This window comes from Varroa destructor, unplaced genomic scaffold, assembly GCF_002443255.2.
Source record: "Varroa destructor unplaced genomic scaffold, Vdes_3.0 BEIS01000001.1, whole genome shotgun sequence".
In the NCBI taxonomy this organism is placed as follows: Eukaryota; Metazoa; Arthropoda; class Arachnida; order Mesostigmata; family Varroidae; genus Varroa; species Varroa destructor.
The window spans coordinates 55,133,969-55,152,727 of NW_019211454.1; the positions used below are offsets into that span (position 1 = coordinate 55,133,969).

At 41.8% G+C, this 18,759-nt stretch overlaps 1 protein-coding gene and 1 long non-coding RNA gene across 5 annotated transcripts in view; one reads left to right on the plus strand and one right to left on the minus strand.

Moving 5' to 3' along the window:
* Window positions 1-18,759, minus strand: part of LOC111254846 (uncharacterized) — a 63,458-nt gene that overhangs the window by 29,196 nt on the left and 15,503 nt on the right. The window lies entirely within an intron of this gene.
* The window catches only part of LOC111255493 (uncharacterized), a 30,118-nt gene continuing 21,672 nt past the window's right edge, over window positions 10,314-18,759 (plus strand). Inside the window, exons 1-2 of one of the 3 annotated variants that reach the window (XM_022817522.2) lie at window positions 10,316-10,741; window positions 10,934-11,050. In XM_022817522.2, the coding sequence (XP_022673257.1) occupies window positions 11,040-11,050 (11 nt within the window). In that variant the 5' untranslated portion in view covers window positions 10,316-10,741; window positions 10,934-11,039. Of the gene's footprint in view, window positions 11,051-18,759 lie in introns of all 3 variants that reach the window. The other 2 variants (XM_022817523.2, XM_022817525.2) reach the window with 2 other exon arrangements.

Genomic DNA, 18,759 nt, shown 5'->3' on the forward strand with positions numbered 1-18,759 from the left:
GTTGCTCCAGGAATCGATATCGCAAACAAATTAGAATCTGCTTTGATCGGCAAAGAAGCTAAGACGAAGGGCCTTGTAAGTGTCTTCACAGGACTTACGTAGAGATCAGATATGCAGAAGGTAAACACGTTCAGCGTGATCATGTGTAAAAGTGTATCTAATTTTCACCTCTCCTAGTAAGTTCAATTCGAACTGATTCGTCTGCCCTTGATTGAACTTCAAGTGGGCTTTCGATGCCACGTAACATATTAAGTATATCTAGTTACTTCGGTTTAACCAATAGATCTTTATTGGAGCTGTATCTCATAAATAACACCAACTTTCATTAGACACAGCAGCGATATTTAAAAAAAAAGAAAAGAAAACTTGGAAGAACTAGCTAAAAAAGAGAATGGATATTTACAAAACGGGACTTCTCAGCGAGATTATAGCAGCTCATTTCGATGGGCCCGTGTACGAGTAAACATTACAACGCACCATCAACGATGCCCGTTCAATATAATGCTTTCTCACAATATAATAAGGTTCTAGTGTATCATATCTGTGAGGTATTAAAAACGGTTTAGGTAAAATGTGAATATAAGGGTTAGGGCAACGTAAATAGACGAAATGTTCACTGAACGAAACACCGCCAATTTATGAGATTCACTCGAAAAATTGTCCATTAAATGCTCTAGTGAAAAAGCAGAGAACGCTTCAATTGATACGAGTCCTGTATAATGAAAGATCAACCCGTCAATAATCCTAATATGCTAATACAGAGCGTTTTAAGGTAGTAATAATAACTGAGCATACAATTTTATCTGAATTTATCAGAACTAACAGTCAGGAACACAAGCAATGGTAAATACAGCTAAACTATAAATCGCTATACTTATTTAGTATTTACCACCCTCAGTCTTTGAATTTAAGATTGTGCCAATAGTCATTTATCTATTTAAACTGGCGAAATGCCTTCAGACATGTATCACAAACTAAGTTAGCTAACACCAGGTCTATTTTTCGTATTCTTAAAATTTCCACGTTATTTTTATTTCGATAATACGCTTTAATAAAGATATCTGTAAGACAATAGAGCAACCGTAAGGGACAAATGAATAAATAAATATTTGTTAGAAAATCATAAATCTCTAGCACCTTTTGGCAAAAACAGTTGTACAGATAGGGGCTTGGACCTCTGCAAACATTTCAAACAGCTGATTTGACTCTTTAGATTCTCTTGGCACCTTTGATTTGGTAACATGACTGGTCCAACGAGCTCTAACAGCTGCACGTCAGATTAGCACAGGTCCAATTTAGGTGACTCACGGGGGTCTTGGCGCACAGACAGCTTGAAAAGTTCCTTAGTAATCCCCAGTTTTATTGAACCTAGACCAGATTCTCCCACTGGCTACCTCCCGAAATAAAATATCATCTAAGCATCTTCAATTTACGTTAATGAACAAACGTTAATGAACCCTAGGCGAATGCGGGCGAAACGAAGTTTTACCGAGAAAATCAGCTAACAGTATATCAGCAAGCTTTATCACTACGAGTTGCACAACTAACTTCTCAGTATTGGTTTTTACAGGTTATTGATTTAATTAAGCCGTATCGTCGACAACAGGACACGAATGGGGTTGTTTCAGCATCGAAGGCCAACTGTAGAATGGAAACGACATAAACTGACGAATAAAGGAATCTGTTTGGTACTGTGTTTACAAACACTTGATTAATGGTGACGATGGAAATGAACCGTTTCAACTAGTGAGTATGGCAGATAACTGTGCGGAAGAGGAGGGAAGCCATAGGGAAAAATTAGCATAAAAATGGATAACAGCAGCGAGCAACCGAGAAGCACCAAGTACAGAGGGAGAACGGAAACCGGCGTGACTTTTGGGACGCTTGTGTTGACTCTTTTTTATTTGTCTTGACCAGCAGGCCAGAGTGCCGATCTGGGTTGTATTACATAGCCAACTCATGAGTAATTTGACCTTTTCCCCCATAAGAACGAGCAGAAAGAGCCCAGCTGAACCCTGGATAGCACAAGAGGAGCATGTAAGCACCTGTGAATTATTTTTATGAGATGAGAAGTGCAACAGCGGGTTGACAGGCCAAGCGGCTTACCTCTAGTGTATCCATAAGAAATTCGGAGAAATCGGCACCCGGATGCGGGTGATCTGATGCGATCTACTACAAAGCAGTGACTTTCAATAAGACGATGAAACGCTTGTGGTCGCTTTGTGGTGCATTACAAGGTTTGAAAGAACACCCGACTTAAAAAATGTATATTATGACCAAGCAAACATCCATACACATCGAAGAAGAGCACATAGTCAATGCACCTATATGTGGCCGAAATGGGGAGAACTTAGTACATACAGTTCGAGGCTGAATACGCACAGAATCAGAAGAAGAACTTCGTACTCATTTCGCACATTTTTTCATCTAAACATGCTATTTATCCTTTTAGTGTTAGCCGTTCCAATTGACGTCATAGACAGCCCGCTTCTTAGCTTATTTGGACGCAGATTAAAATCCTTCAAGACATGACCGAGCTTCAATATTTGATCATACATATTGACAGATAAATTGTCATCTAGGTATTAGATAGAAAGTAGAAACAATGGTTATGAGCTTCTCATCGATATTTGCATCTTCATGCCACGCGCACAATACGTTTGAATTGCGCGCGTTCAAAGCATCGTTTTCTGAATGAGGCTGCTAGCCTTCACAGAACATATATATACATCGATACTTCTAAAATTAATAGGAAATTCTGTGTTTTAACGATCAAGCAATAAACAGTTATTAGCTTAGGATGTCTTGCCTAATTAAAAAATTTATTCAATCAGTTCTTAGCTTGTCAACGGTATACAGATACCAGACTATCCGCTCGTATGGCTCTATATTTGCTTTTGCTAAAATAGGGATGCTAGAAAATTAAATCAGTGGTTCACAGGTAACTAACTGCTTAACAAGCCGTCGCAAAGTATTTGAATACCATATCATCCTCATACGAATCAAAAAACACCCGACACAAAGATTCAGATACTGACGCGCTATTTTCTGTTGGAATAGGTAGGAAAATATTAGTCACAGGACTAAGCTATACCCAAGGTAAAAGTTTGATTGAATCATAAATTGGAAAAATTGCATAATACTCATTTTTTTTTACCATGCACACCTAACTCAAGTATGTATTTAGTTGATAAGTCAACCAATTAGTCAAAAGTTTTCCCTACCCTATGGATACAATCGCTAATATTATAATAGGTGATAAAAAAAAAATCGCTATTAAATATCAACTACACAGAGCTATTACCTACAGCTGCAGGATCTCGTGCAGTAACTCTAAGCCACGTGCGTTGCAAGTACCGTTTTTGATGACGGTCCTTTTGTTCACACTTGTTTAATAAGATATTACGGTCTCTAGAGCGTTCTTGTGTTAACGATCAGGACAAGTTAAAAAGCCTAATTAAACTAATTCTGTCCTACCGGTGACAGCGACACGTGGCAATTTCCGGTGCTCTCAACAGGCAAAGATATTCTATTGCATAGGGTATTTTTAGTGGCTAAATATCATTACCGAAGATATTACCTTAACTTAACAACACATTTGCATAGTTGTCATAAATGTCTACTCTGTTGTCCCATTACTATACATGTCGAATTAGCTGAAAGCTTAATTATTTTCTGGGCTCGCTAGGTTATTCCATTTCTTAAATGTAATATTGCTCTCAACCCCCCGTTATAGGCCTCCGTATGCGGACGCACCCAATCAAGCCAAAATCAAGCCTTTATGCATATATCTTATAATAAAATAAATAATTAAAATCTATACATGACAAGTATAGTAAGTAACATGTATGAGAACTTGGAAGTTCAAATATTGGCGAGGTCACCGAAATATATTAGGTAATTTATTTACTTTTCTAAGTTCATCGAAAAACAACAGCAAAACAAAGTGCCGATGACAGGATTTGTCCCAGCATATATATAGACGTATATGGATGTACAAATCACATACAATTGGGATACAGTTTCTATTCTACTATTTGAATATTATGACAAAACAATAACGATGCCATTATTTTCCCTATTTTTAGGAGTTTTTTTAGGAGGAGGAAACATGTGTTGCGCGACTAATACGCTGTATGTCCCCTGACTTTAGTGTCCTTGAGGCTCGTCGAAGAAAATGTTATGTCTGCTTTTACGTAACGGCGCACATCCTAGATACACTGACATAAACAGTTTTAAACGGCGACATAAAAAGATGTTATTCTTTTAATAATTTTTTCAAAGCCCTTTTAGAAATGCACATAGAAAACCTCTACGGATGAACATAATAGAATTACTACGTTCAGGTCTCCCGCACAACGTAAGCAATATAAGGTCCTTAAATCGATTATCCTCAGTGTAACAAAATACCGGAATAGCACATATATAAAATATAGCTTATCAAAAAGCTACGGAAGCGGAAGGTTCCGACCGAAAAATATGGCATGAATGACAGTAAAATATGCTCAAATTTCCTGTTCGTAAGCGGAGCATCGTTTTGTCCTAAAGGAGAAACATATCTTGCAAACGTGTCAGAAAAAGGATATGCGTAATGCTCAAACCCTTTTGGGTCTAAATTTTTTCAATGTATACACCATTAGATCATCCGTATATTGATCGCATTACGCTACACGACAACACAGAGTCGCAAAAAATATATATGTTTTTTTCAGTCGAAGCCCTATTAATCTCTAGTTATGAACTTCATTTCATGGTAAGTACACTTTTGGCTTGAATATATATACTATTGTTTTCGTTTTGCTCGTTGCCGTTAATTTGAAGATGTTGCGGTCAGCTTGGAACTGTATATGTCATTTTGCCTCGTTTATGCTATTTAAATAACTGGCTAAAGCGCTTGTAGCACGCGGCAGAAATGGTCGACTATCAAAGCTCTTCAGCTTGTTTGCCCGTTAGACATGGTAGCGATGTTGTTTAAGGAAGAGGGCTACTGTGACGACAAAAGTGTTTTTACCCATTAAAAAGAGTTTTTTTCCACTTGGTTGAACACAAGTTGGATCTAAATCGCGGATTTTAGTGTCGACGGAAAAACTGCCGATGGCACACTGACATTACGTCATCGCCACAGAAAAGCGTGTGAAAAAATCATTTTTGGCGAGGACGAACCAAGCATCTGCGAGGTTTCATCTGATTGACTCATTGGTCTGTTTAGACCCTAATCGGTAAAGGTACAGTGACCAAGTTCATGTAGGAGAAGCATTGCCTCTTTATTCAGTCATACCAGCCAGGCAGAAGTTTAGCAGGAAGAATATCGTCGTTGTTTAGTAGAAAATAATATGAAAGTTGATGACGGCTCGAAACTATATATGAGTGATACGTCTTCCGACGAAATTGATGGCCGTTTAATCGTCAAATCTCACCAGTGGTCCAGGCTAAGGGTACGTGATGTAAACTATAAACTCGCCATGAAATCGCAAGAAACAAGTCCGACTTAAGTTTCTTCCGAATTGTAGCTTTTTTCCCGAATGTCTGTGGCAAACCACTGGCTTATATTTACATCTTGTCACTATATGTATATAATATCATACGCTCATTGAAAACAATAAGATATGTATCGGTTACAAATGTACTCGCCTGAAAGCGCAGCTCATGGTGTTAAAAATATATCACCTGCTCCCCCGCTTGAAGTGAACATGAGGGTTTGATTTGTAAAGCTTCTTTCCTACGACGCTAATGTCAAAGCAAGGATATTTATGTTGCCTTCAGTGGTAGCACTCACGCTGAGGTCATCAAGTGGATAGTATAGGCGGAAACCTTCTCATGGTCGGGAAGAACCACGATGTACCGAGCATACATGCAATTAGGGGCCGTTAAATTATGTCGACTTTTTCGCAAAAGCGGATTACGAAATGAACTAGAAACCTTGTTAGACTGATTTGTCCTTTAGTACTGTTCCTTACATAGTGTTAACTCGTTTTTCGTTGTAGGCTCTGCACCCACAGGGCGGATGAGGAAAGGTCCCCACGATGTACAAATATACCTCATTACTCATATCACAACAGCATTAGACATTACATGGAACGTGTGGTGGTACAGAATTAAAAAAATCTGTTATTATATGCGCTATTTCATGTAGCATATAATGATATATATTCTTAATCTCTTTTTTAGCCTAATTTATCTAAATGCATATTGTATTTATTGACTGTACGCTTCCATATATATATATATATACAACAGCATAACAAATCGCGTTCAAGTTACTGGGCTACCGATACGTGATATTTGCATAGTAGGCTTTATGCATTTTTCTATTTGAAAAAACGCGGTCCTAATTCTATTTAAGCTTGTGGATGCATTGGTGGATAGCCAAATTACACCATACATAATGGATGAATGGGTACGGCCATTGGTGACAAGCTATATCTAAGGCCTTACTTAATGTATGCAACAGGTTAGTTACTACAGAAAAATTGCAATTAATGAGCTTATAACTTAGATGTAGTCCAAAAAGGTATACTATGTAATACAATGTTTACCGAAACATTTAACATACGAGGGAACTTCAACGTGCTGAAGGGCCTATATTTGCTTAACATCCTATTTACTTACTTTGTTCGTTCAGGTCAATAAGAATGAGGTTATCTATTTCCGCTATTGAATATCAGAAGACCACGTTAGCATCTAGACATTGCACAGCCTTGAAATCGAATCTCGATAGAGATATATGTAGAAATCGGCCTGGTAATATATCAGGTCCCTTTGGCCGCACATTTTGACCTGGATCACTATCGTCCCCGTATAATTTCTACGGTACCAATGCAACTAACCGCTGTTCCTTTTCGTCTCCATCTGTAAATGAAACGGAGCAGAACATAAGCCGATTCACCAGTCTACTTGTACTCACCATATATTTATATTGAAATTATTAACGCTCTATCCACATAACATCACCAAAACGAAGGCGCCATTTCGAACCGCGCTGAATTATTATACTGCGCAGTCAGTCCTAATCATTTAATGGGGTTGTCGCCGTCGTGGGTCGTGGGCGGCAACTTAAGTTTGCTTTTTTCTTGCCGTTCGGCCCAGTGACATTGGTGCATCGCGTAAGGCAATAGCGCTGCTTGTGATTTAGGGGTCGTGTAGTAGCTACCTGAGCTGCGCAAGTTAACGTCTGGATAAAGCTTGGCATGTGAGAGTATCTGGTTGTCTGCCTCCCGGTAGGAAAGTATCGGCCGGCCGCTCTGTCTCTGTCCGTAATTGCGTAACTTATCGTGTTTACATCGCGGGACAGGAATGAGTTCACGGCGAAGACAACAAATGTGAATAGTAACTGTCAAACCTATCGTCATTTGAGTGGCTTCTGCCGCGGCTGTTCTTATAGTTGTTTATGTAGAAGACGTTGAAACTGTCGTAGTAGTAGCAGAAGTAACGCAGTAGCAATGGCAGGTCTGGTATTGTTAGCTGTTGTAGTACGGGTTCCAGAGGTGGAAATAGAATGCCACAGCGCACCAATAAGCACCGTGACAAATGTTTAACAAGCGGGGGTAAATTGTTGTATAACAGCTCACATACACATCTGTGATTGCTTTCCATTTGTCTACTACGGTCACAGACCGCCAGGTCGTTAGGCTGGGCACCGATAGGTCAATAGCTGGATGACGATATGCTCACCAATTGTGTTCCTCTATAATCTTCTGATCTAACTATTATTATCAAGTTAATTAATATTAATGGATATAATAATACATTTTATGTATATACATTTTCTCTAGAGGTCGTCAGAAATACCTCCATTCCGATTAAAATCATATTATGATTCCGTTTTCCTTACTGCGATATTCTCCAGGCGATCGAAATATCAGAAGAACAAACTTGACGACAACAATAGACCATCCGCCGCGTCTTTTAAAGGTACACCGTCTACCATTGTTATTTAGATAAGCAAAATAGAATTATTTGTTAATGTTGAAATACACATATGGATATAATGTTCCTCTCCCACCTCCTACATACACATACACATCAAATCAATGGCTTTATTTGTTGGTTTCCTTTGACAGATACCGTGACCATTAGCAATTTTGCATAACAATATACGTTGCGTCGACGCAATGCAGTATCATCCGGTGCGTATAAAAGTGCAGGTAGTCCAAGAGGTTTTTAGGAGTTTTTTTTTACATATAGTTATAATTCATTGCACCACTTTTTTGCATATTATTCTACTGTTTCCCTATCATTCGAAGCTTTTTAATTGGATTGGCCGTCTTCCCTGTTTCTTCTTCTGGCTCTGCCGTACACTTTGTACGTTGGCACGCTAATATGAATTCGACGAAACCATATATAAGTCGCGCTATTGCAAGATTGACAGTAAGATCAAGCTGAACTAGTTGAAGCAGTACTGCGAAGTCATCCTCGTTGTCGTTGCTGCTGAGTATCACTGGTGTTCGCTCGTAAGTGTACCTGTTATTATGAAGAACTTTGTGTGTATCCTTCTTCCTTGTGGTGCAGGTTTTTTGTGGCTGTTTTTTGCGTACGGTAGAGTGCGATGCGGTGCGGTGCGGTGCGATGCGACGCGGTGCAATGATCGCAATGCTCGATGTTTTTGTTTGAGCTCAACAAACGGAAAATTATAGTAGCCTATCTGCATCGCACTAAAATGTCTATTGCTTTTACCGGGTGTCCGTGCGATATCGTTATCGCTAAACTGTGAGTTAAGAGTCATATGGATGTGATTCGATCTAGAGAGCATCAGCAAAACGAAATGAGTTGAGGAAATGGGCCATGGATGGCTAAGTCCAAAACGGGATTCGATTTCGACGTGCGAACCCAGGTCAGCAAGTCAGGCCCGCTCAAGTCTACTAACGGTGAGCGTGTCAAGGTATACATATCTTGTTTGTTTCTTTATTTGCTTGTTATTTCTCAATTTTTTACTTGGAAGTTTTACAAATACACATGTATAATAAATACGAAGTGACATTTAAAAATATCGACGAATATTTTCCGCATCCTATCGGGTCTCAAAGCGCACCTGAATTATGTTAAAAAAAAAATGTAATAAGACAGATTGGTAATTATAGCGATCGTACGTACCGGTCAGCACAGCATTAGTCGTTCGTACCGATCGCTCTATTGCCACTACCGCTCCTAATATGTTATATCTAAAAAAAAAAGCGCTTTCGGGTGCATTTTTTAAATGCATGTACGTACAAACTGATCACTATGTTTGGGAAGGTGAAGCTGTACGCATGCACGGTATTAACATCATATCTTTACTATTTCTGTATTGCTTCGGTATGACTTTGTGTAGTACTTTTCTTCAAATGCGACAGGCTTAGGTCTGTCATTGCACAAAGGCTTTCATAGACTGAGATGTGCAGAGAGGACCATGGAACTGCGATTGGCATTGTTGCTGTTATTAGTGATAAAGTAGTTTTGTCCTGTTAAAAATTTGTCCGTAGCACTGATCGGCAAGGCAGCCATCGAGACTAAGAGCCGTTGTTCAAACCTATTGTTTATTACGTATCTATAGCGTATTTGGATACATATGTATCTAAATACATAAAACAAAACCCCTCAGAGTAGCCCACGTAGAAAGCCAGTTGCCTGAGTCCAGTATGTTTCCTTTTTCCTCTTTCTCGTCGTTTTTATTATGTCCACTTAATGAGCCGCTGTGAAGTCTTCAGTGAGCGCTGCAGTATTGCAACGACAACAGTTATTATATGGCCGCAGAATGAATAGACAAACTGTCGGGCACCAATGCCGGCCGGCGGCAACGAATCTCATGGTTCACCCGGAGTCAGCAACTAGGGCAGAAGCACAGTTGACTCTCGTGACCGTTAGCGCCGTTAGTCGCATGCCAATACAATAGCAGCAAGAAGCGGAGACGAACGGACTCACTATGCGATAGATCAACAGATTGGTTGTCGTACACGGACAGACCTTCGGACAGTTAGACAGACAAATAGGCAAGCAGATGGTCAAGTGACTGGGCAACCATTGACGGACAGGTTAACTGGCCGGGTTACCGCAGGATGTAGGGGCATCTGCCACCGTTGTCGTCATTGCTGTTGCTGCCACCCGCCACCACTGGCTTTGTGATGTTTCTACGAGCATTCCTTCGCCCCCCATAACTCAGCCTTTTCCCCGCCCTTCCTATGTGCCTGCGTGTTCCCTTGCCGCGCAACACGCTCCTCGCAGATTCATCGCCGGTTGCGGTGACTCCTTACCTTCTCCTCTGCTGCTACTGCCGCCGATACTACCGTTACTACTCAACGTCTGCTGATGGACCGCTGCAGCGGTGCTTTTGGTTTTTCTTCTTTCTGCCGCCACCGTAGCCGTGACGGCAATCGGGCTGCTGCCGATCGTACCAGCAGCCGAACAGGAACCCCATCATCAGCTGTGGTATTGGCAGTGGACGCAGTGCAGCTGCTAGCAGTTTTAGCGGTTCGATTGAACAACAGGCCTCGTAGCGCTGCTCAGCCTTGTTGTCACCGCCGTCGTCATTAACGTTGGCTGGGTGGGCCCAAAGCAGGACGGCAGACATTAAGGATCGGCAACAGCAATAGTCAAGAGTCGATCCTTTGAAGTAGCAAAACATCCGTCGCAGCCGCACGACTTCGTCACTTTCCCGGCGGACGTCGCCAGATCACGTCGTCGCCGTTAGCAGCGCAACGTGGGCCAGTCCCAGAGCAGTCGCGCCGAACTGGGAGCTGGTACCGCGGGATTCGGTAGGCCATCCCCGGTAAGTCTCTTGGTGGGGAGGATACATACGCTACTCTGAGTATAGGAACGAAAGAGAAGTTTGCAAACTGTGAAGTGTATTCTGAAGGCTTCTGGTGTGACGAAGTTCGAGTGGAGGTGTCCAGGCAGTATCACCCAGTGACGAAATTGTGAAGTACATAGATTGTGGCAATCTTTTTATACTTCTGTATAGGTATACGTCTGTTATTTAAATCGGAGTGGATCTGTGGATTTGGTGATACCCCGTTTCATGGACTTTATTGCCTTCCGGAGAGGTTCGTCGACTAATTCGTCGCAGGATGGCGATCAGGTACGTTAAAAATGAAGAGCGCTACTACTCGAGTAAGAGACAAGGCTGCATTACCACATTGAGGCATTATAACGGCAACATCAAATTAACCCGTACTGGATTGGAGTAGTTGATCGGTGAGCGTATGTTATTGACAACATTAATTATGCAGGCCGCCGAAGAGTTGAATTTATATGCTGAAATGGATTATTGAAGCATAAAAATGAAGTTCGATTTTCAGTGAATTTATACACACGTATACATTTATATAGATAATATCCGAAAGCTCGTATATGGTCCATTCTTCATACGGTCAGTTATCATCTCATCAGTGTATCAACAGTTTATACGTCGTACCTATCTTGTACGAAGTCTGTTTGTATCAGGCTAACACAGTCAACATATTTACCGTCATGGAACAACTCACTCTTAGGACACTGCGTTTGATGGGCCCTGTTTTTTCATTGCTCCATACGCTTATAGGAGAGTCGTTTGCCGCTAGTTACAGATAAGACTGTCGCGTCTGATTTCTATTTTCTTTTATCATACTAGATAATTCTCCCGGACTTTGTTCCTGTCTGTGGTGCATTGTCTTTCCTTTCTGTTTCTCTGACAGATCACCTCACCCACCAGTTCGATTCACATACACTTCACAACGTACTGCCCCAGGCTATGTCATCAGCCAGCCACAATGTCAGCTGACGTTCCGTCTGCCAGAAAAAACAAGCGAACGCAACTCAGCCTTTTTACCGCCCTCTCGATCCCTTACTCCTATCTCGCCTTTCTGCATTTCTCGGCATCTTCCATAACTTTTGTTTTTCTAAACTGCCACCAATTTCGACAACGGTCATCGTTTTTCTCGAGGAGAAAAATAAATGTGGTTTCGCGCGAGCATCGATATAACATCGAGTCTCGTTGCCGTCGTAGCGAATTTAGTTAGTTGTTTCGTCTGCAGAATTCGGCTGAACTGAACGCTGCTAACCATCGAGGAAATCTGTTATTGGAAAGTCGCTACTTGTCGTTATGCGTATACGTTGGTGATAAATAAGAACAGTCGTAGCTTTGTGGCCCCAATTTGTGACTTAGCCATTGGCTAGCCTGCGTCACAACTTTAAATCCGTAGATCTGGCTGGCTGCCTGCCTGCTCGCGTGCGCTTCGACAGCTGGCCATTGTGAAGAAAGTGAACACGCGGGTTAGATACGCGCTGTCGGTTAGAAATAATAGCCATTGCGGTGGCACTATTCTTTCTTTTTTTTTTTTTTGATAATCCTAACGCGCCTGTGTCTGAATGGGAAGCTACAAACAGGGGCTTGAGAGGAAAGAGGCTGATAGTAATGTTTTGGTTCGTGGCAGCCTAGATGCACTGGCTCCTTAAACGTCCTACAACAAACGATGAGAACGCTGTTCGAGAACGCCAGTCACCGCTAACCGAGCGAACGAACCAACGGAATCGTGTGTATGAAAAACGTGAGTGATTAGCACGTCTATGGCCGTAAACGTTCTGCTGCATGTTCCTGATGCTCCGCGTGTCGTTGTCTCTGGTTCTGAAATTGCCACTTTGTCATTGGTCCCGTTTTGCGGCATCGACTGTCTTTGCTGCTACTGCTGATGCGACTCCTAGAATTTACTCTTCCTGAAAAGAAATTATTTCCTTCATTAGCTATTTCTTGGTTCTTTGCTTCGATTTAAATAATCTGCTCTATTCATATTACTTTCGCTTTCAATGAATTTCTGCCGTCATCTCAACTTCTGCCGTTAACTTAGATTTGCTGGTATTACTGGGCCAGAGCCACAGGGGGTTTATTTGTTCAGTCAACTGGCCGCTTACTTTAAACACTATCGTTTTTGCCATTGCTCTTGTTGCTTGGCGCTGCAACAGCCACCGACTTTTCAGACTAGGGCATGTCCATCTGGCCGCCACTAAGCGCCTACGTAACGACTTAGTCCAGGCCGCCGGCCGGGCACGGACCGACGGCAGAGAAGGCGGGGGTCAATGGTAACGGATCAAAGAGTGCGATGGTCTGTCTACTTAGGCGTCTCTTCCGACTAAAGGAGGAGTAGCCTTTTGGCCCGATTTGAGATGGCCGCCCTTCCAGTTAGATATAACGTCTTATTCATCAATTATGCTGGCGTCAGCGGTTGAGCTAGTTCCACAGTTATAGTTACGCGTCGAACGGACACATGGATAAGTGGAAGGGGCGGTATACAGAACCAGCTCTCATCAATCGACCCGGCAGTGAAGCCGCTTAAAGGCAAACGGAATCGATGTGTGCGCTAAAAAACACCGTTGTTGTCACACTTTCGGGGGTCTAAAAAAACGAAGCAAGCATTATTTTTAATGCAAATAAAACATGGTTTCTAAAGCTATTTAAGCTTGTATATGCTAAATGTGGGATAGTTTTGCCAGTGTTTTGTTTTGTCATTATCATAATTGTTGTCGTTTTGTTGTTATTTCTGTTACGATCTCGCTATAGCTCATTTTTTGCTGGTACTAACAACGAATAACATTCTTTAGCTCTAGACAAATTGATCAACCTGTTGTTTCGAATTCACTTTCTATAACTTTCACTGCTGAGATCATAGCAGCGCGCGATTAGTAGCGCAGGGTAGTAGATTGGCGGTGTTATTCAATCAAGCAGGCCACTAAAACGCTAAAGTGTGAGCCTTCTTGATACGTTGAAGCGTTGCAAGGACAAGCAGGCGTTAATTTCATCAGGGCCTGTGGCCAGGCTCCACAGAGGTCTTGACAAATAGTTGACAGTCAGAAGGCATCGGTGTTTTAGCGTTGAAATCGACGGTTGGTAACAAAGAGGTGAAAACCCCAGTCATTCGACAGTCGAAAAACTGAACGGGCGAACCAAGCAACAGCGTCATGGTTTAGCAGCGAAGCTATTGTCGTCAATGTACGCATATAGTGCGTACGCCCTACAGCATCCGTGGTTAAATAGCTATAGAAGCCAGTGGGCATTTGAGGCAGGAGGCAAACAGGTGCTTGTCGAAGGTGGGAGGGAACCGTGTGGACGTCGGTGGGACGATGGTAGATAGATGTCGACACAAGTCGGCACGCAGTACATGGTACCATGACGTTGTCGATCTGAACGATCCGAAGTCAATGTGATACGAAACACGATAGCGGTCAATTGGCACAGCAGGTCTGTGTAAAACTGGTTGTCTCCACGCAGTTGATGGCGTCAACGGTCAGTTAGCTCGCACATCGTGCTGTTATTACTACTGTCATGGATATTCTCCTTTCACCCCGTGAGCTTTTCTTGTAGCTGCAAGACCCGCAGGAAGAGCATCGGTAAGAACTGTCCAATTTGCTGCGATACAGAGCCATTAGTCATCAATACGACTAGTGCAACTAGCCAAATGTCGGATCGATTTTTAACCGTTACTACTACTACTAGCGCCACAGCTGCTCCTATGATATCGTCGAATCGAGCGACGTTCGCGCGGGGGGGGGGGGGGGTCATTACGTAATATTAAGGAACGCGCATAAACGGCACGTGCTCCCAAAGTGAACCTACTCGGCAGCGTCCCAGCGCGGACGCCGCAAACACGCCGCACATAGGCCTCCTTAGCACAGCCAGCCGAAAACAAGAAAGACCATACGCTACAATATATATATATATAGCATAACAATAGCGGTAAACCGGTGAATATCAGTCACTGGCGGTTTGGGCGTCAAATGACGAAAAACTAGCAACAAACATTGAGATAACGTTCGGGGACTTTCCTAATAGGACGGCCATTCTGTGGAAGGTATGGACCGCGAACGCAGCGGCAGCAGAACAGCGATGCGGCAATGCCGAAAAGCGACTGGTGTCTGGGGGAGATTTAGCTAGCGCCCAATCATCGCGCGCTTTTCCTGGTTCATGGTCATTCTCCGGTACCCTTTGTACTGCCGTCAGAGCTAACAGTCAGTTGCCAGTTAAAGTCGAACGTCTATAGATACGGCCTGTGCTAACGGTGGCTGTATACAGCCAGCGCTAGCGCAGGCTGTCACTACAACCACTACTGGTGTCCGGGCGAGGGCTTCTGCTTGTAATACTGCTGCCCCCGCTGTTACGGCGTGATCGTGGAGAAGCGTAAATTTGAACGTTAGCTACTTCCGTGGGTCAGCCTTCGAGCAGCGACAGTTGTATTCAATTGTTCGTTTTCGTCGTTTTTTTTCCCCATTTTTAAATGCACCTGCGTGCGACATTCCTATTGCGTTGACGGCAGCTAGCCAAGAAGCAACATCAATCCAGCTGCGAACGTGACAACCCCCGCTGACCTCTCTGCGCGCCGCCCTAGCCTACCGTCCACCTCTGACTATAGTTTTACCGGGTTGTGGTAAAATACCATACGTCGTCGCCTTCCGACAATAATGTTCGGGTATTTAAATTTTCCAACCGGACCACCAGATGAGATCCGTGTTGTTCCTTACGCCTCTATCGTTGCCAGTTAACGAGTAATGTGTTACGCTTACAACTGTGAACGGCTGCCGACGACTTTAAGTAGCAAATGTATACCTCGCTAGCACTTTTGTTCTTTCTGCCTTTTGCTACAGGCAAACGGCAGGCTTTATTGGATGAATGCGTTGATCGAGGTAGAACCCGCTGACATCTGCTTCTTAAGGTTGTTGTCAGCGTCTACTTGAAATCTGCGCTGTTGTCCGGGACCGTGTGTGTGTGTGTGTGGGGGGGGGGGGGGGTATAAACCGCGGCCAATCCAATGAACCGAATAGCGACGTGCCTTTCGTGGCCTTTTGGGGCAACGAGACAAGTAGCTATTTTGGGCCATTTTGTGGTCGTTGTGAATGACTTTAGGAAATTGCCAAAACTAGTACAGCTATCCATCAATGGCCTTATCACCGCATCGTCGCTGTATTGGTATTTTTAGACTGACACAAAAGACAAAGCATATAATAGCGCCATACATTTCTCTCGGAAGTGAACGATTAGTGAGAAATTGGCCTTGTTCATCGCCTTTAATTTACTTACTTAGTCATCAGTGACTTTGCATCGTAAAGATCTCACAGGAAGAATAATTTTATCAAATATATAAGAAAAGCAAACAATACATAAAAAAGCAGCTGAATAAGTAAAGATTAATTACAAGCTTGTATATATGTAGCAACAACAGCAAAATAAAACGATTTCTTAAATTAAGAATAACATGAAAAGATTTTCATTTTGCCATAAACGATATGGTAGAAGATAAAAGAAGTTTTAAACCTCAAGAAAAAAGAAAAGCAAATAGGAATATGTTTGGGCCTATAGCGAAACAGACGATTGGAAAGAATAACCAAAGCTTGCTGGAGATACCCGAAGAAGCTAGCTCATTTACCCAGCAACCGCTGATCTGCCTCTAAAAGATAAATTCACTTATGACTGAAGAGAACTAGGTTCCTTGTTTGGTTCTAATATAAGTTTTTCTGTGGCAAATCGGTACATTTCAGGAGAACTGGATTTTTGTTAGGATTTATTAAAAAAAAAAATATGAAAAGATCTGCTAAGAAGTTTCAATAGATCGTACTGTAATGATAATAATGACAAACATCTTTAAACGTACACAAATAGATTTGACTTAAGCTTTTTAAATAAATGTGTTTATCCTCTAAAATTTAAGAAACTAAAGGTGCTCTGCACGGTTTCTAGCCGATGTAATAATATATCTCTGCGGTCTGCCCAAACTTCCCGTGTAAACACCAATTAAATAATATTGGTACCATTATATATATATAACGGTGTTTGTTTGTATAACGGACGAGGAGATAACAGTTAGAGGGTCATTGCGAGGGTGCAGCAATCAATAATATGAAACTTTCTCTATTTCGAATTTTACGTCTGCTATCGCCGTTAGGCATTCCAAAAGGCACAGAACAAGGTTGCTCTAGGCCGAATTCTAACCTAGAAACCAGCTACTACGTCCATTCTGACTGTATCTAAGAGACAGTACGAAAATTCTGGCTTAGCCTTGGCAGGGTAATTGCAAGAGAAATAGTAGACAAATCCAGTGAAATATAGAAATACATGGTCCAAAAACGAATATTTTAATTGGTCTCCACATTCGTTCAGGCGTAGTGCCAATCACAAGAACATTTAGCCGCTGCTGTTAATAACGGTTTCCGGTCGTATTCAAGTGTTATTATATTGACTCTGTTTCGGTGAATAGCAGTGCAAAAAGCTGTGTCTCAAAAATCTCTTTCAGCTCGAAAATAACGAACTTACAGCGGTTCTCACTGGTAAAAACAAGATTACATGGTAACATTGTATCCGTTGGTCTATTCTGTATTATTGTCCTCGTATTATAAGTTTCTGGAGCGTTATTTTTGCGTATTAAATCTTATAACTCTATTTGGTTACTGACTTGAGTTGTGCCCACAACCTCTCATCGGATCCATCATTTTTTTTTATCGGGAAATACGTCTGGCTGAGTTTAATAGAAAGGAGCGCTAGATTTAGAGTAGGTATTGTAATTCAGCTGGATCAGGCAACTTTAAAACGTTGGGAAATCATCACAAGTGAATCACTGTGGGTGGAGTGTTGATTTAGAGTAACTCTTGCACGAATCATTATAAACTTACTCCAGTTATAATATATATATATATATATATATAATAAGGTACTGACAGGTGATACAACTAGCTAGTAGGATGAATTATGAGATAGGATATCACCGATCAGACCAGTCAGATAAATGCTCAGCTTTTTTTCTTTACTATACGATTCATTCGAATAAATAGACAGCAACCAGGTTTGATAATAGGAATTTATTTTCTGAACATTTTATGTCACATTTTAGTCCTTCTCACGAACGAAAAGGGTTAAGTGTTAAGCGTACGTTTTCGTAATTTCTATCAAATTCTCACGAGAAAGCCCAAAGCAATAACGTAAAATTACTAAAGAGCTTAAAGGGCAAGCAAATACGTTTGGCGGGCGAATATCGAAGGATCAGCGCGGTCTGACCTAACAACTGGCAACGAGCGGAGCAGCTATGCTTGATCCGATTCACTATAGTGACAGTAATTTGGAACTGGAAATAAATTATCTATTTTTATTTACTTTAAGATTTCCTGTTGTCATCGCCCATCCTAAGCTGTCTTTAGACACGAAGATAAATAAAATTGACTTCGGTGTGGCGTCATTTACCGATCTCCCTATTAAATCTTCTCAATGATAACCAACTTCACCTTTCCACACATCTAATTTTTATGGGCGTGGATAGATCAGCCAGATCATCCTTCATCAATTATGCGCAAGTAAAGGTCATATCTGATTGTAACAGTGGGTGTACGGTTCATTTGTTTGCCGTGCTTATGTTCATACGATGCGCGCCACAACCACGTTTGTCTGATGACCGTGAAAACTACGTGTTCCGAATGTTAAGCACTTCAGAGCTGGCGGGCCCGTGAGCACGCCGGGTCCTCCTACTGAGCCCTATAAGTAATTACTGCGGTTAGTGAGACCCTGCTGTCATTCGCAATAATAACGAACAGTTTAATTGTAGAGACACATAACATAATAAACGTGGATATGCGCGATAAATTTATCATTTTGTTAATGCGTGTCCTATATTCGTGTGTATAGGACAATCCCAATCGCACATGAGGAGCACATGGAATGTTTATCTACTAACATATGCTGAAACAAAGTTTCATCATAAACTGGACGTTATGAGTTTTTCATTGCGCAGCTATAAACTTTTTAAGCCCTTTTATGGTTAGAATCCCGATAGATATATA